The 27,724-nt window shown below is 34.1% G+C and overlaps 1 protein-coding gene across 1 annotated transcript in view; it reads left to right on the top strand.

Moving 5' to 3' along the window:
* The window catches only part of LOC143922219 (uncharacterized), a 101,963-nt gene extending 74,239 nt beyond the window's left edge, over window positions 1-27,724 (top strand). Inside the window, exons 4-10 of the mRNA XM_077445438.1 lie at window positions 4,856-5,048; window positions 7,196-7,518; window positions 8,870-9,059; window positions 13,869-14,076; window positions 15,802-15,859; window positions 18,778-18,879; window positions 26,677-27,724. Coding sequence (XP_077301564.1) covers window positions 4,856-5,048; window positions 7,196-7,518; window positions 8,870-9,059; window positions 13,869-14,076; window positions 15,802-15,859; window positions 18,778-18,879; window positions 26,677-26,750 — 1,148 coding nt within the window. The 3' untranslated portion in view covers window positions 26,751-27,724. The remainder of the gene's footprint in view (window positions 1-4,855; window positions 5,049-7,195; window positions 7,519-8,869; window positions 9,060-13,868; window positions 14,077-15,801; window positions 15,860-18,777; window positions 18,880-26,676) is intronic.

Here is a 27,724-nt window from a genome sequence, read left to right as displayed (position 1 = left end):
TATATATATATATATTATACCGCACGTTGCATTTAGGCGATGCTGTCAAGTCTCGTCGTCTTGTTATTAATTGCATATCAATTATATTTTAAAACAATAATAAAATTGTTTTTATTTAGTTTTCACGGCTCATTTGAATTCAATCGAGCGCGATTTATACACACGTGCTTAATTTTCCACTTTCGTACGTCTACTAGACTTTGACGCCCACGAAGCGTTTGAAACCTGTATTTTTTAACATTTAATTGGATAGAAATACGATCCTTTCCAAACTTCGCGATCCGATTTCGATGAAAGTCTTTTGAAAAAAAAAAATGCGTGTGATTTCACACGTTGTTTGCTCGCTCTATTTTATGCGAGCGTTTTATCTGACTCGATATTGGGTCACCCGTGACTATCGGTCCAAATGTATAATATGTCGTGTACATATCTACATATACGCGTTGTGCTTGTGGTGTTTGAATATCGTAAAATTTTGTCTGATTTAAAAAAAAAAATAGATCGACGTCATCGGAGGATTCTCACAATCGCTCGATTCGTCGGAAGGTCGAGATTAGACCCAAATATCTGTGTGTTCGTTATAATTGCCAATTATATATGTACATATGTATATTATATGCATATTTAATGATTAATTTGAACATAAAACATACAATGTACATATATTAATTAGTACATATTGATGGCTTGGTGCACTGATATTGTATGTCCATTTTGAATTCGTATCGAATTTTGAGTTTGTGGATGCTGGAATAATTCAGGTTTTTCCTTTCAAGGTAATTTAGGTGGTATACATAAATAGCCCTGAAAGAAAAACCTTAATTATTCCAGCATCTACAAACTTAAAATTCAATACAAACTTAAAATTTGACACAAGTTCAAAAATTTACATACAAATCTGTAGACCAAGCGATCGATATGTTCCTCACTTTGACGAAAAACCTTTAGACAGACAATTCAAAGGGCAATACGTCATATATTATAATAAAAATTAATTTTTGAATACCAATGGTTTGCAAATAACCTATCTGTACCTGCAATTCGTGTAAAATCACATGTATTAAGTAACGTACATGTTTTTCAAATCGTAAGCAATAATAAATATTAAGTGTAGTACATACATATATTAATTTAATCAACGTTATAATTAATTCGAGACTTGCGCAATTCTTACAACACACCCAGATCAAAAGTCAATCTTATTTATCGTAATGTGCTATTTTAATTTTACGCCAATTTTATCGTCGATTTTCCGACTTTTAAGTGTCAGCGTTGCGAAAACAATTTAATTTTCCCAGATTGTGGGATTTTCTTCGTTTGTTTTTTATACTGTGATATTTTTTTTCCTTCTCGCCAGTAATATTATGGTTCAGCATACACCTCTTCCACTCCTGTCATCTTCGTCTAATTCCATGGCACTCTCTCGGGTGACGATCGAGCACTTTCTACATGCCCCATTAATTGCTGATTTAGATCTGCAACTCTGATCGTGTGTTCAATCTAATATTTATTGGAAAGTTCAGCATTTTAATTATTTTATTCCATATAAAGATGAACGTTTGTTTGTTTGTTATGAAAAATATAGCTTTCATTACAGATTCACAAATTTTGTTCAATATTTCATGGCACTCTAACATAGATCGTAGACTTATTACAATTGTCTTGAAAAAGTTTAATTTTTACAAGACTTTTATTAGCTTGACTCTATTATTTCCATGATATTCCTGCCCGTAAAATATTTGTGATCTGATTACGGGGATTACCTAACATTGAAGTAATCTAATGCCTTCTTTCTACATAAAGCTAAAGGAGTTTAATCATTAACGAACTCATTCATTAACGAAGGACGTAATATAATTTATTTATTTTTATTAAATTATATCTTATTTATTGAACGATATAATAATATTATTACAATATAATTCAATGCAAGGTCTTTAACAATATTACTGTAAGTTTTGTTGTCCACAACATGACGTTGATAATTACTTTTATCGTCTAAAAAATATAAATTTCCATTAATTTTAAACTTATACATATTCCATAAATAATATCAACAACTTGAGTATTTTATATTAAAATTTTACTAATGTAAATATTTCAAAACGCGAAACAAAACTAACAAAAAATAAAAGTCAAATTATACGAACGAATAATGTTGAATTTCTTGACCAAAAAAATCTTGACAGTATGAAATTACCGTTAACTATACAAGACATTATTTAGCTGTCAGCAGTGATCTTCATATTATTTAAAAATGATACTCTCAAAGGAGCCAAATAGTAATAGTAAAGGAAACGACGGATCTTATCTAAAATATTTAGATTTTTATTGATTTATTTTATTACAATACATAATACTTGTTTATTTATTTTACTAAAAAACATATCATATTTTGTATTGAAAACCCCTGTTCACTGCACCTACAGATAAAATATTTCTTTTGATTTTTAAATGCCATTTATTATTACTACATTATGTTCACAATACATCTAATATCTATTTTAATAGCTACTGATCTATTGATCATTTTCTATTTTACAATTTTAATTTAATTTTGTTAATAATCATATTATTATATTCTAATGTTAATGTACAGCATAATAGGAAAAAGAGCTCAAATACCTATTCACAATTCTTATAAATGCTCATAATACATCTAATACATAATATTAATTCAAGACTCTAAAGTCGATGACCTAAAGCAGATTGTGTTTAGGCAATCTGTGTGTTATACCTGAAGGGCATAGACATTTTGTTGTAATCACCGAGACTCTTCACAGGTGAATTAGTATGGTTATTACTTATTAGTGATTAGAATAGTGACATAGAATCTACTGATTAGTTTGTAAGTAATGTCTGTAACAAAAGGAAATTTATGGCATGCAGTTTTTTCAAGTTAGTATATGTATAGAGGTGTATTATAAATTATTTTTAGGGATTTATTTTTGTATTATTTGGAGCTTGGAAAGGTTGGTATTCGAGTCGTTATTCCATACAGGTGAAGCATAGGTTAGTAATGGTAATTCAGATAAAATATAGGTCAGTAGGATAATACTGGAAAAAAAAATGAACTAAGCCAAAAAACCCGCGTGGCGACCTGTGGCTTACATATCCACATGTATGTACATACTTATGTTTGAATGATTCTCAAAATTGGATCGTGTCGTTTCGTTGAACCCGGTATAATCGCTGATGTGAACTTTCGCAAAAGTCGCCGATTCGCGAATCGATTATCACCTTTAGGAAATGGCGACCGGTTCATATGAACCGGTATTGTGTTCGATCAACAATGGGCCCCATATGAGGTTATTCCCTTCTGCGAATGCGTTTAGTTGACTGTACATATGTATGTATGCTACAGGGTCTTATGTATGTACCTTTGGATGACGAAGTTGGAGGTCTCTATTCGGCTCTATTTTGTAATACGTATGTGTTGATTCATATACCTGCATATGTATGTATATGTATGCCGAATTGTATGCACATCTTCCTTTTCCAGATCTGGTACAATACATTTTCTGCAAAGTACATAATTACATATGGAAACAGTTACAAATATGAATGGATTTTAGAATAATTCTTGGGCTAGTTTTTTTTTGTAAGCTCGTCCTTTTTACTACTCTATTCACCAACAAAAAATAATACAACATTATCCTTCAAAATGTCTTCAAAAATAAAAGTGAAATCAGAGAAATGAGTTTGCTCCTGAATTACGTAAAGCATATACGAGCGTTGTTGCGAAGATTTCTTATTATTTCGTTAACAACACCGTGATTTTTTCTTTTGCTGCAGCTTTACTATATTTTTAGGGTAAGTTGGTGATTAATTTGTAAAAAAATTACTTTCATTTATGTTTTAAATTGCTCGTGAGTCTTAAATAGATTATTTTTTAGATTAGTCGGAAAGCAATTCTTTTTAAAGAAAGAAATGCAAGTATTATAGCATTAATAAAGTCACTTTGTTCCAGATGTTTCCTTATTTTTCAAACAGCCGTATTACTTACACCCTCTATTGTCGCGATTTTATATTTATAAAACATTCCAGTTTTAATATTATAACATTAATAAAGTCACTTTGTTCCAGATGTTTCCTTATTTTGCAAACAGCCTTATTTACTTACACCCTCTATTGTCACGATTTTATATTTATAAAACATTCCAGTTTAAATGCTATAATACTTGCATTTCTTTCTTTAAAAAGAATTGCTTTCCGACTAATCTAAAAAATAATCTATTTAAGACTCACGAGCAATTTAAAACATAAATGAAAGAAATTTTTTTACAAATGAATCACCAACTTACCCTAAAAATATAATAAAGCTGTAGCAAAAGAAAAAATCACGGTGTTGTTAACGAAATAATAAAAAATCTTCTCAGAAACGCTCGTATATGCTTTACGTAATTCAGGAGCAAACTCATTTCTATCATTTCACTTTTATTTTTGAAGACATTTTGAATGATAATGTTGTATTATTTTTTGTTGGTGAATAGAGTAGCAAATAAGGATGAGCTTACAAAAAAAAACTAGCCCAAAATATCTTATTGTGAATTATTTATAACCGTTACAAATGGGCGCGAACGCGATTCAATCGGGGTGGCGTAATATTATGAGCAGGGACTGTACATATGTATAAACCGGGACTTGTCCCGGTCTACCGGGACGTTTGGCAACCCTAATCTATGTAGTTGGAAGTATCATAATCTTATATCAATAAAATAAAGATGTTTTTTTTTATTATCTGTGTGCAGGATTTATTACATTTATGATCGTTTATTATTTTATTTCTAGTTTGATCACAAATATTATACATACATAGATAAACAATAATAGCGCTTCTCTCGTTTCTTTTCAGATTTTTACAACCCAGTGTCGAATTCTTCAAATCTAATCAACAACAACATACCAATCAAGCAAGAAGACAATAACCTATTGTCACTATATGATCACCAAAACAAGAAGAGCACAGAAGAACAGGAAACGTTCAATCAAGTCGCTGGCCGGGAAAATGCTGTCGTGGTCAAAGACGAGCCGGAAAATTCCAACGGGTAAACTAACTTTACGATTCGGAACCAAATAAATAATTAGCCATTCGATCACTTATTCAGTGAGCTATATTTATGTGTTTCACGGCAGTTAAATTAAACTGCTACCAAAAGCATAAACAATTTCAGATAAGCAACCGCCGTCGGTCGGTTTTATTGCAGCAGGTGGTTATTATTATTATTTTCTAATAAAAGTTCTGCATTTGAGTCATCGTAATCATCATCATCATCATTTGCAACCACTGCAGGATGAATAATTTAACGAATACCTTTTCAAAATTCTTCTCTATTCTGAGAGCTTTCATTTCATCTACGAAACTAACTTGTTAACGTCTTTGGATTCTTTTACATTCATAATCTATTGAATACTTTTCAAAGATATCTATACCCACATTGCCATTTCAATCCCTATATTTGCTCCACTATATATGTATATATACTATATATTAGCTATTCTAATATTATGTATCATCTTGAGCATGATACATATTAACGTTCCACCTACATACATATTTCTGATTGCATTGAATTTTCAAGTTTCGTATGTACATATTCATACTCTCTATGAATGAAAATATATTGAACGAAACCTCAAAAACAACTGCTTTGGTCATACCTATTTATAAACATACGGGTTGTTCGTACCTCGTTCATTTATCTAAGTTGTTAACTTCTTTACTTCATACTTACATATGTATGTATATCGAGCATAAAACGTCAGCATTTTTCTGGTTGCATTAAACATTATGTAACACTTAAGCATTCAAATCATTTGGTCATTATGAGCAAAATACTTGGATTTAAATCCTTCTTCTTCTCCTCCTTCTTTGGAAAAGCTTCCCAATTTCAGTTTGATCCACCTTTTTCACTATCCTAGTTTTGTTTTGTGTTAATATGTCTACTAGATTAGCTGGATCACTAGCTATTGCAACAACGTCTACTACAAATCTTTTTTCTATCACTAGATTCAATTCAATCAATCGCATTGACATATACATGTGTAGTCAGCAAGCTACTTTTCATGACAATCAACTTGTTATAAGAATCAAACTTTTTTTATTAGTTGTTAAAAGCTAAATATGTATCCATTTAAATACTATTGAATAACTGCAGAAATAAAATAATTTTAATATTTTCTTTATATTGTAACTCTTTTTTCGAATTTAAAAATATAATTAAGTCGTTTTTTTGTAGTTTTGATATCATTTTAACCGAATTTTCTGACGATATCATATCGGTGAAGATTTTTGATTTCCCTTGTATTCAGAATTTATTTCATTCAATTTTGATGTTAGGTCTTCTAAAAGTACTAGTTATTAGTCACATTATTATCCTTGCTCTCTGTTAAAATGTTCTTATAACTCTCGAAACCCATCCAACAAGTACAATTCATTAATCAATGAAACACAAATCATTAATCAATTCATTAATTCATTAATCAATAAAAGTACGATCCAACCTATAAACCTATCCAACAAGTACCATTTCATTTGCTCAACCACCTTACTTCATTGTGATTCAGCAAATCTTTGTTATTTATCTCGACTTTTTTCAAAAGAGTTTTAATTTTTCTTCTCTGAAACGCTTTACATCTAATAGAATTAATTATTTTTTTTATTTGAGAGTAGCATAAGTCCACTATTCTTCATTTCGAGAAATATTTCGCAAATATTAAATAGAATGTTTTGCGTTTAACAATATTTAAAAGTATTGGTGGCCTGTAATGCGTTTATTCTGCTTTTCCGAGATTCTGGACGTTTGCGCCTCCTAGGCATTGGAGCCCTAAGGCTTCGCCCCCTAGGGCTTCGCTCCTGGCGTTTGCACCCCCTAAGGGGCAGAGCCCTAGGGCTTGGCCCCCTCAGGGCTCTAACCCCGGCGGCTACGCCCGCGGAGGCTCCGACCCCTAGGGCTTCGCCTTCGGTGCCTTTGCCCCCAGGAACTTCGAATCCTTTGAATCGAAAAAAATCGAATAATTTGTTCAATCGAATCAATCATTTCTACGACCCAACGAACGAACGTTATATACTAAGTCTCTTTCCAAATTATATATTAGATATCCTGTCCTAACACTATTTTCATATTAAATCTACCCTCCCGCTCTTCCTGTTCAACCGTGTTAATCAGATACTCAATTATTTTGTCATTTGCAGTCCTTCGACGATAAACGGCACGTCGAATCTGAGCTCCACAACCCCCAATGATGACAAAACGTCGGCTACCAACCTCGTGGCGACTCATCCAAAGCCTCCATATTCTTACGTCGCTCTCATCACCATGGCCATCCAGAACAGCGACGAGCAGAAAGCAACCCTGAGCGAGATATACACGTACATAACGAAGAAGTTCCCTTTCTTCGAGCGTAATAAGAAGGGGTGGCAAAACTCGATTCGACACAATCTGTCGTTGAACGAGTGCTTCGTGAAACAACCGCGCGAAAATGCGTCCGAAAAGAAAGGCAACTATTGGACTTTAGGTGAGTTCCGTCACCAGGCCCGGCCCGAGGGTATATGGCAACCCTAGGCAGATTGGTTTCAGTGCCCTCACCCCCCCCCCTTCTTAAATTTTTAAACAATAAATTTTATGTTGAAGAAAAATATATTAAGAAAAACACATTAAATTAAATTTTACAATTTCAATTAATTAAATTAAATTTTTACATTCTTAATTACTTAACTCTAAAATTTTATATTTAAATTATATGTACTGTCGCTCATAGAGGTGTCTCCTCGCACCTCGCAAGAATGCATCCATGGTCTTAGAAGACCTGATGCACTCAGGGAGGGCATTGTACATGAGCACATACATCCCTGTGAAAAACACCCCCAGCTGTCTAAATTTTCCTTATTTCTAGTATTTTTTTTTTCATTTTTAAATGCTTTTTATTATGACGAAATGATGTACACATTACATCTTATATCTATTTTAATAGCTACTGATCTACTGATCATTTTCTATTTTACAATTTTAATTTAATTTGGTTAGTAATTATAGTATTATATTATTTTAATGTTAATGTACAGCATAATAGGAAAAAGAGGTCAAAAACCTATTGTATTTCTAGTATAAAAACTATGTACATATGTATATCTCTATTCCTTATTGTATAATCCTTTAAGTGCTTAGGTAATAACTTATGATCTAACTTATAAACAAAAGACAATGTACCAAGTTTTAAACTAATTCTAATACTCATCCATCCCAATTCATCTAAACATACTTCTAATACTTTTTAATCTACCCACATTCAAAATACCTGTCATAACTTTATTTTATAATTTTTGTATCTTTCCTAAATCTTGGCCACTTACGCATCCTACGAACGCGACATTTTTTCTATATTTTTTTTTAGTTGAAATTCATATACACTCATTTTTTTTTATAATAACACACCTTAAGCGGGCGAATTATTTTTTGCGGCGACTAGTGGTAGGGGGCAAAATCACTATGTTGCGCACATAAATACAATAGACTATAAAAATCGCTCAAAATTCAAACTCATATAAAAAAAATCTCCATGTACTATTAGAATAAACGTAGTACTACGTATCCCGCCTTCCGCGATGAACCAGTATCAAACGTAATACTACGTATCCCGCATTTCTCGTCAAGCTCATATGAAACGTAGTACTACGTGACCCGTTTAAGGTGTGATCATATTAATAATACACCCCCCCTCCCCCCCTAGAAAGTCATTCCCTACCGGTCAAAAATGTTGCCCCCCCCCTGGGAAAAGCTGAAATGACGCGCCTGCGGACAAACTGTTATTGCTTGGCCTCGAATAACTGTTACATTTGAATCGAACTAACCGATTGTTACACTTTCAGACCCGACTTGCCACAACATGTTCGACCACGGCAATTACAGACGTCGAAGAAGGATCAAGAAACCCTACGGACGTGGACCTACCCAATTCGGAAAACTGTTCAGCGACGGATTCCGCTCCGGTCAACCCCTGAGCCTCTTCCAAGGTGGGGGAGCCTTCACCCCCACGTACACCAGATACCACGACACCACGTAACTATCCTCATTGTATACCTATATATGTATATATATATACATATATTTCGCGAGAGTTACCCGGTCATGCCCGAAACGGTAATAATGACTGACCGTAGAGGCTCGCGTCCTTAACAACCGGTGCGAGCGTCCGTTGACCGCTCCGTGACATACATACACACGTATATATATATATATATATATATACAGTACACTCACGATTATCCCGGCCAATGTTGGGGAGGAAGGGCACGGATAATTGAAAAACACGGGTAATCGGAATCATCAAATTTTGACTTGGTTTCGAATATAATATCATATTTACAACACAAAGTTTTGTTTCATAATTTTAATACTCGTTATTTATTAAGAAAAACGCTTATATGTAGTAAAGCAGATATGTGGCCGTTAGTAGTTAGTACTAGTGTTGCAAAAATATAAAAAAAATCTAGTCAACCAGCCGGATGTAGTATTGGAGTTATCGTCTAAACCTAATTTCTCATGGAAAAACTTGGCTGTTTCCATACACATTTGACCGCTGATTGGTATTCCTTCTGTTCGTTTTTGATTAAACCATACATATGAGTAGAGGTAGGACCGGAAGCGTGCTTCTTCCAGGAAACAGGGCATTTTGGGTCTATTTTCCAGGAAATAGAGCAAACTACAAAGCTGTAAAATTGCACGGCAAACAATAAACAAAGAACGGCACGCTTCCGGTCCTACCTCTACATATGAGTATAGTTGCATCCAAATCTTCGTATGTTGACATTTTCATACTCTTTCGTTTCGAAGGACCTGCAGAACTATTACAATCTCTCGAGAACGCCTCTAACTTATATTTTTGTTTAACTGTATCTCGAACAGGTATGTAAATCGAGTTTATAGCAAAGAAAATAATTTCACACAGTAAGTAAGTAATTGATAATAATTAAACATAAGTACATACATATATTATGATAAAATCTGCTCTCAATAAACGTACTCGTTGCTTCTTCGCTGATCAACAGCGACTGAAAGAATTAACACAATAGTAAAAAAGACACTTAAAAAGGGAACGAAAAACATTTCTGTGTGACGTCATTTGTTTCAAATAACTGACGGTGTGTTTACGGTCGCAATCAATCGGTGCGTCTCACAATCGTGTAAGAGAAACATTAAATTAATTTTAAAAAAATAATTAATATTTTTCAAGCACGGATAATCCACACACCGGATAATCGATAGTTTACTGTAGATGTATATATATATACATATGAATATATGTGTGTGTGTGTGTGTGTATGTATACACGTAGAATTTCTCATGCACAGCTCGCCATTGTGCGTCAGGGTTCGCCGACCCGTCGATTTTGCACTAGGATTTTTTAGCGCAAATCTCCTACGCGTCGATTCGCAAGTTGTGCTGTTTGTGTTAGAGGGGTGGCCAATAGCGATCAGGTGTGAATCGACCAATCGCAACGCAGCACCTGTTCGTGGGCGTGTCCTGTCACAAAGGCCCGCCTCCGCTATAGTCGTTAATGTTGAATTAATGTCGTTCTCTAGCTTAATGGGTTTTGTGGTGGGAGCACAGGAGGGGGGAACCAATCGTTGCAAAAAAAAAACCGCGGTCAAATGTTCTTATTGGAATCTGGTTCGACTCTAAGTGGATTTTAGTTGCTTTCCGGTTGCATTTGGAATTATTCATGTGGAGTGTGTCCGACATAGCTCGAAGGATGCGATACACTGTATCGCATCCTTCGAGCACTATGGTTTACAATACATATTACAATATTTTTGAGGTTGCAAGTTTTTTTTTCTAGATTTTCTATTTGTAATGAGAGTCTAATAAGAATTTTGGTGTTGCTTTCAAATTCGTTGCTGTTTTCATATTACATATGTAAGTATGTATGGGTCTACGTGACGAGACAGAATGTTAAACGACAGAAAACGCAAATATCGGAAGGCAAAGATCGAAAATCGAAAGATCTTTAGTCGAAAGATCAACAAAAACAATGGTGCATGGTAAACGGTACATACTCACTTAATTTGCGCGAGCAGGATACAACAGGAACAAGAGGAACATGCTTTTCCTTCCGTATTCTGCGCGCGCACATTAATTAAACGTTGAACACTGATACATATTTGAATGACTACATAAAAAAATCCATACTTAAATATAAAAAAGTCTCAATCAGAAAACATTAGATATGTACATACAAACATATGTTAAAATAAATCATGCTCGCAAATTTCAATTCGTCAACAAAATGACCAGTCTAAAGAAAGCTTACTCATCGACGAGTGTGTCGAATGAAGAAATATCCCCAAATCAATAAATCAACACTCAAAACTGGCATTATGTATGAACGTGTCATGCTTTTGTAATATGTATAAGAATTTTTCCTATTTTTAAACAAAATATATATAGTCTTCCTTTGATAGTTTGATATCATCTTTTGAAGACGATTTGTATGTAGAAAAGGAAAGGTAAATCCATTTTAGTAGTATTTTATAATAAAATAATGTTTCTTATTTTATTATTTCGTAAACTGCGTCATCTTTCAAATATGCGTCAAAAACCCCTCCTTCATATAAAAAAAGGCTCGGTCAGAAATCATGTCGCCGAATAACAATTCGTCAACAAAACGAACAATCTAAAGGAAGCTTAGTCATCGACGGGAGAGTAGAAATACATTTGAAAATTCCCCAAATCAATAAATCAACACTCGAAACTGGCATTACAAGCTTTTCGTGCTTTTGCAATAGTAGACAGAACAAAAAATGAAACTCAAATAAAAGCCTCGAGCTTCAACAGTGTTTGACACGAAAATTTTATTACAACTTCGACTCCAATTCCACTGCCTTAATATTAATATTAACTACTATTAAGTACTATTTTGAGTCATTTTTGATAGCAATGTTTGATACTTAGCATCTCAACTATGTAATCAAACTATGAGTTGCGAAACTCTTTAAGGATCTGCATTTGCATAATATTGCTCTATAACAGTCTAGTTCAGTCATATGGTCTCCTTATTACCAAAGTCATATACATAAATCGCTTAAAGACTATTCAGAAGCGTTTTCTGTGTCATTTATCCCATAAGGCTGGTTTTGTTCGATTGTTGCCAAACTATAAAGACAGACTCTCTCATTTTCAGATCATAAAATTGTCTCATCGCAGAAAAGTTTCTCTTATGTAAGGTAGTCAATGATGCATTTAGCACATCTGCTTTGGCAGACATTAATTCTAATATCAATACTCGGTTCACCAGATGTTCAAATCTTTTTTATCCACCAAATTTTTATAATAATACCTCATTTAATAGTACAATTACATGGATATGGTGTCTTTACGATTGTACAGATGATTGCCCTGATTTATTTTCTAACTTTTAGGGCTAAATTGGTGAAGAAGTAAAACTGTGGTTGATTCATTGTTTTATTTATATTTACAATGTTTTTGTAATTTTTTTTATATAAACACGCGGTGCTCACTTAAATAGGAATTTAAATATTTTCTTTTATATTAGTATATTTTTTATTTCACTCTATTTCTCTTTTCTTGTATTTTTACAAGGCCTTTTCTTAGCTTTACTTCGCCTTTTGGTCTGACACTTTTTTTATCCTATATGTGCAGTGGCGGATCAAGTAAACGGGGGGCCCCAGGCAGGGCCGCGTCTAGGAGTTCGGCTGCCTGTGTGCAAACTTAAATCAGCCGCTCTTTAATTTTATCAGCAATTGTATTAATCATATTAATTCATATATTGAGTGAATGAACATATATATATATATATATATATATATATATATATATATATATATATATATATATATATATATATATATATATATATATATATATATATATATATATATATATATATATATATATATATATATATATATATATATATATATATATATATATATATATTGAGTGAATGCGACAGTTACGCCTCGACCAGATAATACCTATTTTAAATCGACAAAATCGAGGTTTCGTATTCTCCCGTTTTCTCCACCGAAATTGAACCAATTTAAAAAAAAATTTCATCATCGCTATGAGAAAGATATTTTCTACGTTTATCTTTGTATTTTTTTAAAAATCAACCGTTAAATTAGCACGCTGGACTCTTTTCGTGGGTGTAAAAACGAGGCAATTTTATAGATGTTTGGTGGCTCTTAGCTCCTATAAAAAATAACTAATCAAAAAAATAAAAAGATAGAAACATGGTGGATATCCATAGCATATTAAAAAATAATTTCTCTAGTGCCATAATTGAGGAGGGAGCGCTTTGTCCGTACGTTTGTATGGACAAGGCGTTGGTGTCCAGCCCTCTTAATAATGTATATATTATATATTAAAACGTGCACACAAATAAAACAAAACATTAAGATATTTTAAAAGCGACGATAAACAAAACATACATAAGTATATAATTAAGGCGAATGGGGACGATTTCAAGTGCTGATCATCACACATGATAATTTCTCTAGTGCCATAATTGAGGAAGGGAGAAGTTTAATACGTTTGTATGGACAAGGCGCTGGTGTCCAGCCCTCTTAAATATATATAAAAGGTACTTCTACCGCGTGGGGATTGAACACATGACTGACGACATGTGTCTGTTTTGTATTTAATAACTTAATATGCCAATACCCATGTGATGATATGTCGTCGGGTACAACACTAGTCATATAATATAATACTTGAGTCGATTGAACCTGAAAGTAATGCCCTTTGGGAATTCTTTAACGTGGCTGTAATTTGATTCGCGAAATTATTAGTACATTTTGAAATTGAATACGTGTCTGTGGTGTCTGTATATTCAACCATTTATTGCAGGTCTTGGCTATCTCAGCAGGGGTACGTGGGAGGATACGGGAACAGTATGTGCGGCACTAGTCAGGGTTCGCTCGGGGCGCTCGCCCCCCAGTCTGGAGCGCTCGCCCCCCAGGCGGGGGCGCTCGCCACCCCGCACGCCCTCGCCCCCCAGCCAGCCATTAGTGCCGCCAGTGGATTGGGAACTTACGTTCCTCATTATCAGGACCAGGTGAATATGGATGTAGATATCGCTTTCCACTACTTACTTACTTATACTACTCGCTGCGTCATTCATAGCCTAATTGCAAACTTAACCCTGGAGCGTTGTGTTGGGGTTTGAATCGCCGAGGGATTGTGTAATTTGAGTTGCCGAACGGTTGGATCGAATAAGGGTGCTATTGCTATTTTAACCTTTACGCGCCCCCGCATTGAAGTAGTCAGTCGAAAAAATGGCAGTCGTAAATTTTGGTAGAACTTGCTATTCGTTGGATGTATTTTCGATATTTGAACCAAAAGTACATATTGTTAATTGAAACATCATTGTATGCAAAATATGAATGTGAAAAATTATTTATTGAAACTTCTTCGAATTTAACTTTATAATCGAAGAGCCAATGTTGGATATCCTGCAATAAGCCGTATGGAAATCTTGAGTCGTATCATTTAAATAAAAAAAAATCATTGATCTCTAACCATAGGTGGATCCAAGGGGGATGCCATGGGTTCCATCGCCCCTACCTTGGAAGAATTTCATTTTATATATGTGTTTTAATATATATCATACATGTGTTTTAATTTTTCCAAATCCTCATTTAAACTTTCAAAAATGTTAATAGGCTATTTTTTATGTATTATATTTTTAATTTGAATGCCCACTCTGACCATTTTTTGAATCCGCTAGTGTCGCAAAAATGTCCTGTATTTTAAAAAAATCAACTCATCTCGACAAAATAACAAGATCAAAGAATGTATTTTTTTCATTTCTTCTCTTTTTTTTTTAAATAGTTTCGATTTTTTTTTTAATATTTTATAAAAGAAAATAAACGCTCAATAGTTCCCTATTGCAGTTTAATTTGGTAATTAATCTTGATCAATTTCAATTAACTTCATTTTGATTTTTCTATAAGTTTTAGTATTTTTACTCTGTCTATGTTTTATATATAGAAGACTATATAGTTTTTATTTTCAAAAATAAAAATGATAATTAATGAAAACAATACTATCGTAAAGCATTTTGAATTTAATATTGTAGACTCTGCCGATTTATTTGATTTCATTGCTGAAACGGCTCTTAATCAACATTGGCGAAACCTCTATGTCACCACTATTTGAATATGATTTCAAATTCATAATCTGAATAAATCAAAATGGGTATCGCCTTACTGTCTATATTTTATATATAATGAAAGTTATATTATTACACCCCTTATTCATCCAACTCTTCAGGTATTTATGTGCTTAGTTAAAAGTGTATAAAAATGCGTTCTGTTTGCGAATTTCTATGTACATATGTAGATACAATACCAATTCGAGCTAAAACTATTTTTATTGTTCGTACAAATGTACATATGTATGTAGTATTTTCATATGCATGTTTGAGGAATAGACGTGTGTGCAAAGCGTAAACAACGGTCGGAAAGGGTGATCGAACTATTGCTATTAAAAACGGCGGAAGCTATAATTGAAAGTTGATAGAAATTCGATGCTGGAAATATCCCTACACATCCCTTTGTTTGATATCCGAGTGCGAAGGGTTAGCTTTTATTTTTAATTGTGCGAAACCAACATACTCGTACATTCATATTTGCCCAGCGATTCTATTCCCACATATGTATGCGCACACATTGCTTCGCTAATTTGTATTGTATTTAATCTGTTTCAACCTACGCTTGAGCGCATTTTAATTTGGATTTATTTATATATGTATTTTTTTTATTTTTTCGTATAATCGCAGTTGCAGCAGATCGATTCTTGGCAAGGTACCCCATTTAAACATCTCGGTGCCGCTTACGGTGAGTGTTTTTTTTTCTTCTAATTGATTTATCTTGTTATTTCAAATGCATTTAAGGTGGCAGCTTCGACAGTCATATTACAAAACGATCTCGCATCTCGTTTAAATGGTTGAAGTTGGGAATGTGTTTGCGTATCATCAGGCAATAGGGTATATTAGTCCAGTTGTGATGGTTGTATATATACATAGTTTTGGTTTAAATGATTACGTATGCACATATATATGTCCACATTGTGTAATTTTCGTTATACAAAACCTAAATGAAAGGTATTTCTTTCACAGATTCACAAATTTTATACAATATTTCATGGCGTTCTACTCTAACATAGACTTGTCTTAAAATTGTCTTGAAAAAGTTCCATTATTTTATAAGATTTTTATTAGCTTGAATCTATTATTTCCATGACATTCCTGGCCGTAAAATATTTGTGTTCTGATTACGGGAATTAGCTAACATCGAATTAATCTAATGTCTTTGACTAATGCCCTCTAGAGGAGTTTAATTGTCAACGAACTCATTCATTTAACGAAGGACGTAAAATAATTTATATTTATATAATATTATTACAATATAATTCAATGCAAAGGTCTTTAATAATATTACATTATTATCATGACGTTGACAATTACTTTTATCGTCTAATAAATATTAATTTCCATTAATATAAATGATATACGTATTCCGTAAATAAATTAATAATATCGACAACTTGCGAATTTGATATTAAAATTTTATTAATGTAAATATTTCAAAACGCGAAACACGAACTCAAAACAAACAAAAAATAAATAAATCAAACTATCAAACTAAAAGAAATTACAGTCAGCAGGGATCTTCATTTTATTTAAATATGATACTCTCAAAGGATCCAAATATATAGTAATAGTAAAAAAAATGAAGAAAGCTTATTACTCAGCTGATAGATGATCTGTGCTCAGTTTGGTTCGTCATTTCATCATAAATAGACTTGCGCCACAACAATGCTTGAAAATTGTATAATTTATTTCGAAAATCGTAGGTCAGTTCGCGAAAATTACCGTACGCTCCAAGATCGTGTGATTTAACAAATTTGGATTATTTTCTGTAGGGATGTGTGAGGTCGCTAGTTAATGCTGTTAATGAGACGATGGACGACCTGTAAGCATTCGCCGCGTTATTGTCAATATACGGCCCCAGCTGGTAAAAAATTGGACTTCCAGATTGCGCTTTATTCGAATCAGTCATATTATATACCCTATTACAACCACATGCCCGATGTTATATTTAAACACTAATGGCTTAACATTATCTTCCAATAAAGCCAATACTACGATTTTTATGTGTTTTATTTAATTTTAAAGATCTATACGTCTAAAAAAAACCACTCTTTATATGAGATAGGTTTGTATAGATTTGGGATTAGCTGGATAAAAATAACCATTTGAGTATAAATAAATTTGTGCTTGGTGTTGGGTCACTTCTTTTTTGTTTATGCATATAACAAAATAATTCAATTGCATGTTACGATCATATTTATTTTTATTTTTAATTGAACCACGCTTTTATTTATATTTTAAATAAATGTGCATGTTTTGTATATATGTATGTATATCTTAAGATAATAGTTTAAGTTCATAAAATGAATGAAAATAAATCATTGATTCGTTTTATCCGTTTAAAATTTTCGTCGACTTCATTTATTCATTCACAACACATTATATCATTTTTATCTTAAATACGATAATATCTACTTAGAAAAGTTATATCATTTTTAATGGCAATCATAATTTGATTTCACAAAATACGATTTTTTTTAATTTGCCGAGTATACACAAACATTTATGTATCTATCAGTGGCGTTCCGTAGAAATCTCCGATAATTAGGTTATATTAAGTTTACATGAGGTGTGAGTAAAAAAAGTAACTTTAACCACTGTTAAATCGAGTTGTGAAGGCGCGGTAGAAAGCCGCGATTGGATAGCTAGCTGTTATCGCTTCGATGTAATTTTTAATGAGTTCGTTAATGAATTGAAAGTCACATTTTTGTTTTGAACACATTCTTAGAGCTATCGTAATACGATACTCATTACCTTCATTCGTAATACCTAGCAAATACGTATTAACGCATTATTGAATTCAAAAGCATTCGTAAAAACATCAGAGCTGTCAAAACTCAACTGCTATATTACAATTGACGCACATTGTGGAAAGTGTTTTTGCGCTTGTACATAGAAGTATAATTTACTAGTTGAATTGTATTCGATTACGGATGACCTAAAACGCCAGATGGAATATATGTATCACAACTGAAAACACACTTCGACTGTAACATTACTGTTTTTATCACATTTATTTGCACTCGTGAAAGGGGCGCGTATTTTCTTCCCTCGAAATAACTCTCCATAGGTGTACTCAATATGTAAGCATTCGTCACTAATACAGTGCCAATGTACACGTATTTTTTTCCTATGCATTTAAAACATACGTGATAAAATTGAAGTGATGAAATCATTGTATATATATTTTGATTTTTTAAATGCTTTTTATTATTATGAAATTATGTTCACAATACATCTTACGTATGTATATCTATTTTAATAGCTACTGATCTACTGATCATTTTCTATTTTACAATTTAATTTAATTTGGTTAGTAATCATAGTATTATACTATTCTAATGTTAATGTACAGCATAATAGGTAAAAGAGCTCAACGACCTATTTATTATATATAGGTAAATAAATGACTTTTGTAATATGACGGTCGGAGCTGAGAGGTTTAGATCTCACCTTGCTTTTGGTTTGGACGCTCGTGTTGTGAAATACGAAACATCCATACATTGTCAACGATATATTATGTCTAAAATATTAGTAGGCAGACAGAAAGGATATTGGCCGCACCTGTCGATTATTCTTATGGGTGTGTGTGTTTGTTTTCAGGATCCTTTAACAATAGCAGTAATGCTGTTGGTTCGTTTTCTGCATGCAGTCGGCGGTTTGATATTTCAGAAAATAAGCACCAGTACGCTTACTGCAATGAAGGTTAGAACTCATTATGACTGACCGCCGAAAAATATATAAATTGTGCCCCTCCTATTGTTCATATTCGGATTTCAATTGACTTTTCTTAATTATACGTCCTTTGAGTCAAATGGCGATGAGTCCACGATTTGATTCAGTTGGGCTATTGAGGGCCGGGCCGCACCGTGCGACTTGCGAGCGACTTGGTTGAGGGCGACCAGACCAATGCATGCAGGGAGATGGGACATGCTACACCCGTCAACTTGTTTGTCGCACACATTTCCATACATTTTTTCGTGTCGCGCAGTTTAGTCGGCTGACAAAGTTGCACAGTGCGGCCCGGCCCTAATGCAATTCGTACATGTTTTCATATTACATACATATATTTCATAATGCCACAATAACGCATGCAAATCCCATTCCCGTTCCCGTTTCAAGTGATGGTTGGAGCTGAGCTCGTGTCTCTTCAAAGCCGTGGCGTCATAAACCAACGGTCGGTAACGTGGTTGCCAACGAACACTTTTCCTTGACTACAAAATAGCGCTTCAAACTTCGCGTCGGTAAAATCGTAATTACGAATATTATTATTAAGAGGTTTTTTCCCGTTTTTTTTTCACAGTAAGCTTCCCGGACATGCATACAACAAATCCTGAAAGTTCCATCGTAATCGGTTGAGTCGAATAGGAGTCTATATGAAACAGACAGATAGACATTCAATTTTATATACATACTAGCTGAACCCGGCATGCGTTGCAATGCCACAATAACGCGTGCAATTCCCGTTCCCATTCTTGTTCCCGTTCCCGTTCCCGTTCCGGTGGTCGTTCTCGTTCCCGTTCCACAGACATTCAATTTTATATATAGTTATAGATTTATTTGTTGACATGGGCCATCCGCTGTGTGTTTGTGGTACAGCCCTGAATGGTCAGTACATTCGAGTGCGAGGTAGGCGTGGCGCGATTATTGTCATACTAGCGGCGTGATGCGTTGAAGGCGGGATAGCTTTACTTTCGCGTCAGTAAAATCGTAATTACAAATATGATTATTAAGTGGTTACTTCCCGTTTTTTTCATAGTAAGCTTCCCGGACATGCATACAACAAATGCTGAAAGTTCCATCGTAATCGGTTGAGTCGTTTAGGAGCCTATACGAGACAGACAGATAGACATTGATTTTTATATATATAGATATGTAGATAGATAGAGCATTTCGGTATCTTTCCGAAATATGTCAAAATTGTTTCGCAATACAATGTAGATAAGTAAAATAAGGGGTCTGGGTCACTGCATCGAAAGTTGAAAGCCGAAAGATCGAAAATAATGTATGCATGGTAAACGGACTATTTCACATGTTCTCATAAAAATCGCGAAAAACTTGGTTTTTCGACTTTCGATCAAGTCACTTTCGTTGCAGTGACGGCCACCGGTAGAAAAGTAATGTTAAATTGCAAATTAGGTATCAACTCCGCTCTAAAACATCCCGTTGAAGCAACAACTGGCAATATACATACATATGCATACGCCTTTATATTGTATATAAGAGTGGCGGAAGTCCAATTTTCAGTTCCAAAAACACTATTTCAGTTTGACTTGATTCACAAATTGTTGTCACTACTTTTAATTCGATATGTCCAGAATCTCGGAAGAGCACTATATACTTATTACTAGAGGTAGGATAGTCACAGTGCTATCCATTGTTCGGCAAACCTTTAACAATGCTCAGGCTCCGGTGACTACTTATTACAGGCCACCAGTATTTTTAAATATTGTAAAACGCAAACCTTATATTTAATGTTTTCTCGAAACGAAGAAAAGTGGACTTACGCCAATTTAAAATAACATCATCGTCGTCATCTACAGCCATTCATCATCCACTGCTGGATGAAAGCCTCTCCAACACGCTTCCACTCGTCTCTGTTTTGCGCATCTCTCATCCATATCACCTCACACATTTTCTTAATTTCGTCTACCCATCTTCCCTGCGGTCTTCCTTTTACCCTTTTACATTCTCTCGGGTGCCATTCTAGCACTTATTTTGTCCACCTATAGTCCATTCTTCTAGCCACGTGACTTGCCTATTGCCATTTCAATGTCTTCAGTCTATTCACTATATCCACGACCCTTGTCATACTTCTCACCCACGTATTCCGTTTCCTGTCTTTCCTCGTTATGCCGAGCATACAACGTTCCATGCTTCTTTGAGTGTATTGGACTTTGTGTAGCAACTTGGCGTCCAATGTCCAAGTTTCACATCCATATGTCATCACCGGTAAAACCATTGATGTATAATACACATAGATCTTCTTCGTCGGAGATCTTGTCTTCACTAACTGAGGGGTGCGGGGGGTTTAACTAGCGGGGAAGTTGGGTTTTTTTCCCTACGACGCAGCGGTACCTACCTACCTACCTACTAAGAGAAACTGTGTATGCGTCATGTATTTTGCATGCGCCAAAAGGGAGACCAGTATAACACGTGAGGGCGGGTCTAGTGTATTATACATCAATGGGTAAAACACATTGATCGAAGATCTTTTTCTTCGGGTAAAGTGGCATTTTTTATTTAAAAGCATTATTAATTCGTCCAAATGCACTCAATCCTAATTTCATATGTCTATTTCTTCTTCTAATTTCAAATATAACGGCGCATATGTACATACATATGTATGTACCAAGCCCCGGCCCGAGGGTATATGGCACCCTAAGCAGATTAGTTTTCAGTGCCCATTGCCCCTATTTTTTTAAACAATACATTTTATTAAAGGTACTTACATGTTGAAGAAAAATATATCTAGAAAAAGCTAAAATTAAATTTACAATTTTTTATTCAAAATATATACATAATAGTCGCAGAATAGTCAAAATGTTCTATATATAATATTAATAAAATAATATAAAATAAAATTGAAAAAGGAACATGTTATTGTGGAACATATTTTAATAAAAACATAAAATTAAATTTTATTTTCAATTTTAAACTTTCACAATATAATATAATATTTACGTAATAATATACATATATACAGGATGCTGTGTAGCTAAGTAATATTTTCGACAATTGTGGCGCATAAGGGACGCCTGTAATGCCACAATGGTCCAAATTCAAATAAATAATTATTCGCTTCGTGGAATTTATTCAATCTTATTTCTTAAACCAGTGTTGGGCAACATTTTCGGTACCGCGGTCCCCTTAATATGTGTCTCGAGTGTCGCTTTTCAAAATTAAACTTTTTTTCTATTGAAATATTGTAGTTGAAAATGCCAATTGAAACCAATCATTTTCAGAAAACAGTATAATAGACGCCATGTACTGTTATTTGATTGATTCCTATATATGGAACGGAAGTACATATTTGTATGTTTTGAAATAGGAACACATTCGAGACTAGAAAGCCGTGGAAAGATTGACTTAACAAAACTTATAACAGTTCTACGAATTTAAAGAAGCTGCACATTTTGTTATTGTTTTAAACATTCATGTATTGCACACAATCTGTTCTTTAGTTAAGTACTCCAGCTGAAAACATTAAGCTATATTTATCCATCTAGTTTTGCACAATTTCCTTATTTAATCAGGTCGATAAACATATATAGGTATAAAAATCAATTAAATAGAAAATAATATGCAAACGAAAAATGATACAACAATTATTTCGACCGAGCAATATATTTCATCAATATTCGAATGCTTTTGAGCAACATAACATCGTCATTTCAATATCTTCGTATTAAAGCAAGCTCAACTGTACATACCTGGCTATACATCATCATTTACAGCCATTCACCATCCACTGCTGGATGAAGGTCTCTCCAACACGCTTCCACTCGTCTCTGTTTTGCGCAACTCTCATCCATCTCACCCCGCACATTTTTCTAATTTCGTCCACCCATCTTCCCTGCGGTCTTCCTTTTACTCTTTTGCATCCTCTCGGGTACCATTCAAGCACTTATTTTGTCCACCTTTCGTCCATTCTTCTAGCCACGTGGCCCGCCCATTGCCATTTCAATCTCTTTACTCTATCCACTATGTCCACTACCCTTGTCATGCTTCTCACCCACGTGTTCCGCTTCCTGTCTTTCCTCGTTATGCCAAGTATACAGCGTTCCATACTTATTTGAGTGCATTGGATTTTGTGTAGCATCTTGGCGTTCAGTGTCCAAGTTTCACATCCATACGTCATCACTAGTCACCGGACCCAGAAGGTGCCGCGTATTGTTCAAAGGTTGTAAATGCATTGTTAAAGGTTTGCCGAACCTTGTTTACAAAGGAACAATGGATAGCACTGTGACTATCCTACCTCTAGTCATCACTGGCAAAACGCATTGATCGAAGATCTTTTTCTTCAGGCAGAGTGACATTTTTGATTTAAAAACAACATTCATCCGTCCAAATGCACTCCATCCTAATTTCATACGTCTCTTTATCTCTTCATCTTTACTACCAGACATGTCAATATTTGACTTAAATATAGATAATTATTTACTACTTCTACTGGTTTATCATCTAATGGGATGCTATCAGGCATGCAATAACTATTGAACATTAGTTTGGTCTTATCTACGTTAATTTTTAATCCTACTTTTCTACTTTCCCTGTCCAGCTGTGTTAGTCTGTTAAGTAGGTCAGCTGAATCACGAGCTATTTAAACTATATCGTCTGCGAACCGACGGTGACTCAAGAAGCGACTGTTGATGCTTACTCGACAGCCCACCCCCACCCCATGGGAATGATGCGCACGGTAAGATCTAATATTGATTCTTGTCTTTGCGCATCTTCGACGAGGGGTGGGGATGGGTCTTTATAAATGGAACATATGTACATTCATATGTATGATACTTTCGTTTTTAATTGTTCGAAGTGAGGTTTGATTGATTGATTGCGGTAATTCTCGGCATCAACAGTCGTAAACGTGACACGAATCGAGTTTCAAAATGGGTATCATTGATATTTTTGCGAAGATTGTTTATTGCTTACAACACGAAAGTCGATACTTTGCCGGAATGGTTTCGAAGAAAATACATTAAAACGCTCTTTAAAGTCTACGCTTATTACCTTTACGACTTGTGTACGTATAAATCTGACCCTTGGCGAAATTATCTGTCATCGGTGATTTTGTTTATTTTCCGTAGTATCAACCTTTTTCAAGCGCTCGGCACATGTCAATTTTACGTCTGTTTCGGTTGTCGTAAATCTATCGAAAGAGTAGATCATAATCGTCAACCCATCGCCATCCACTAGTCCTTTTTACTCTCTTAGGCACAATTTAAGTATCCTACAGACCAGATTTCTTCCTATCAGGATGGCGAATTGAGAAAAGTCCAAGCGAAGATTCAATATACAATGTTCAACAACGAGAAAAACTAACAAGTGTACTTTTCAATTAGAGCTACTAATTGTCTATACACTAACTAATCTGGCCAGTTATGGTGTACACAAAATAACAAATTGACCAATGAACTAGTTCAAGTATTCTCAATCGTTTGTCCCGTCCTCTATGTATGCTTACCCTGGATTGCAATATTTTAAAAATTAGCGGAAATGGAAATTATAGCGACGTTCTAATGTGGTTTCCATAGGATTTCCATTTTTAATAATCGTCGTTTTAAAATTTCAAAGGTTTTGACAGCTAAAAATTACATACGACCCCTGGTGAGTCTATTTGAAGATAGCTTTTGACTGTTATACCGGCTTGACACGATGCGAGTAGCTTGGACGGTTCGGTGATTACTGGTCACAAATTCACTAAAATCTCTATAACGGAACATCTGGCAGCCGAAAAGTCCATCATACTAACGATAACTATCATATTAACGAGAACATGAGTGCCAAATCGCGATTTTAATGGCAAAAATTGTTTTTGTGACACCGCAATGTGACTAATAATCCAATTACCAGCTTGGACGTCCAAAACGTTCAAAAACGGTTGGATCACTGCGAGTTACTCGCATCGCTAGCTACTCGTTACTAGCACTTAAACTAAAACCAATAGCTTGTGTATCAACAAACTAGTACAATTTTGTTCATAAACATACTAAAATTTGGCATTACACGGATCAATCTGGCCAGTTATAGTGTACACTAAATAACAAACTGACCAATGAACTAGTTTGTTCATGCACAAACTATTGGGTAGTCAAGTATTCTTAATCTTTTGTCGCGTCCTCGATGCTGTAATGTGGTTTCCATAGGATTTCCCTTTTAAATACTTGTCGCTTTGACAGCTAAAAGCTTAATGCGACCCCTGGTGAGTCTATTTTGAAGATAGCTTTTAATTGTTATATCGAGTAGCTTGGACGTATTAACATTCAAGTTACTCGCATTGTGTCAACCCGGTATTAGCACATTAACTTAAACCAATAGTTCAACAAACTAGTATATTCATACACGAACGAACCGGAGTGAACACTTGGACTGTAACATGCATACATACATTATCTTTAAAAAAATGACTTTGTAACACAATGATGTATGTGCGGGTGGGCCTGGTTTCACCAATTCTCGTTAAATGAACTCTCCGTTTCTATGCTTGAACATAATTTGTCATCAATTTTGAATAAGATTGATAATTTTATGTTTATTACAGCAACATGCATGTATTATCTACTCCTAGTACCAACCAGGCGAGACAAGTATAGTAACAGAGAGTTCATTTAACCCTTTGAGTGCTGATGTCTTTTCTGTTGAAAATTTTGCCAACATTTTCAACTAGAATTATTTAGAAATTCAATAGAAAGCGGCTATAAAAATTGTAACTAATCCAAACAAACCCTAGATCACTACCGCCGAGGATTTTGAATTTTGTAAAAGTGTGTTTAGACTCTCTTAACATATCTTGCAACAATATAAAATCAACAAAAGAAGTCTATTAATGAATGTATTATTCCAAAACTAGTTCCATCTTCTTCGTTGTTGTTAAAATGATAGCTCACAATCTAAATGCCAAGCCACAAGCTAAAATACTCAGCGGTTAGGAATTTCCATCGGGAAATTCTATTATGGTTATAAATTCCGGTGTAAACTAGTCTTTATAAACATTGACACGGATTACACGACCCATGTTCAATGCATTTTTTTCCAATGCTACCTGGAAAGGCTTAGCGGGTAGTATTCTTGTTGTTATACTTTGTACATGCTCAAAATACAACGCCATCGGCGTTTTTCAGGCCCGTGGACTTGTTGGGTTAAAAATAAAACGCCGCATTCAAAGGGTTAACTATTGTTGCGTAGGGGTGGGTGGAGGATCGAAGTAAAAGGCCAAAGTCGTTTCACAGCATTTATTGGAGATACACGCATTGGCAGTGCTCCGTCCAGAATGTCTTGATATGGTCCAAGTACCTCCTTATAAAGGACAGGTCGCTCAGGGCATCTTCGACATCCGGTTACTTCCCTATTGTTTAGGCATGTACCCGGATATGTAGCTGTCACTTCTGAGAAGGGACCGGGTGCCGTTACTACGCCAATTCGGTGGCCATTGTTTAGCCTACTTGCACTTAGTCTGGAGATAATCCTTGAAACCAATTATCAACGGCGGCTCCTTTTAGCATACGCTACACTATCATATAATTGATGTACATATGTATATGCTATGTAGTTTGCTCTTATTTAGATAGAGAATACTTACTTTTCAATTGGAGTTACTAATTGTCTAATTATACACTACCTCTTAAGTGAAATCTTAATATTTATCAAAAGATAAACATGTTATATATGTATGTGTGTTATGTGGGACATTTAATTTCTTCTCGAATACATTTCGTGTTGTTAAATTTGCATTTACTATTTGAATATATGTTTGATCGATATCCTTTTTTTAATTTTCAGGTGTCAAGGATCCACCGCCTTCAAATCCGATGCCTTCCTCGTACATGTATCCGAGTACAAAGGGATACATATGAATCTACGTTCAGCATTTGTGCACATTGAGTGACAATTTTAGCGAAAACGCACAAACACATATACTAATTATTATTACTACGATATTATTGTGTAATCACGTATCAAATTCGAATGCTCTAAATTAGGAAACACAAGCGTTTCCATTATACATATACATATATATACCCACATATTTTAATACATAAAATATTCATTGTGTACTCCATTTCGGATTGTTCAAAATTGAATCATTGTGTCATTGTAAGTTGTTTTTCATTTTATCAAGAAATTTAGATAAGTTTGAGATCTGCCTTTGCGGAACCCATGAAACTTTCCATTTGTACTTATTCTGATTTAAGATTTTTCAAGTGCCCAAGGCCGTGTAGTTTGTAATTGTTTTTTTTTTCTTCAAAATTCACTTTAAATTATGCAAATTTATTTTGATCATTACATTTAAGTGGATTTGTACAATTAAGTAGATATTGACTTGGATTTTAAATCAATGTATTATAATTTAATTTTTTTTACTTTAGAATGAATATTAATATATTCAAATTCATAGTACAACATATTTTGATATTGTACAAAATCATATCAATTTTCCTTAATCCAAAAATAGTTAATATTCTGATGATAGGCTATATATTTATATTGCAACATGTTGATGTACTATGAATGAAATAGTTTTAATTTCGATTGTATTAAGTATTATTGTGAATATATTTTTTTTAAATTTTAGTCTACGTATTCCATTGTAGCTATGAATAAATGTTGAAATTTTATACATATTGTCATCAAAATTAATATACAACGCAGCGAAACTTCGGCTTCGAAGTGAAATCTTAATATTTGTAAATGTTTAAACAAAAATTGGTTTTTGCATTAAAAAAGACAAAAGCTGAATTAAAAATAATAACATAATTAAATTGAGATTTTGCCGTATGTTATATTAATTATTATTATTTACGTTTTTTTTTTGTTAGAATAAATTTCC

Source organism: Arctopsyche grandis, chromosome 2 (genome assembly GCF_051622035.1).
Source record: "Arctopsyche grandis isolate Sample6627 chromosome 2, ASM5162203v2, whole genome shotgun sequence".
Taxonomy (NCBI): Eukaryota; Metazoa; Arthropoda; class Insecta; order Trichoptera; family Hydropsychidae; genus Arctopsyche; species Arctopsyche grandis.
Note: the sequence above shows the minus strand (reverse complement) of the source record. Positions and strands in the feature narration are given on the sequence as shown.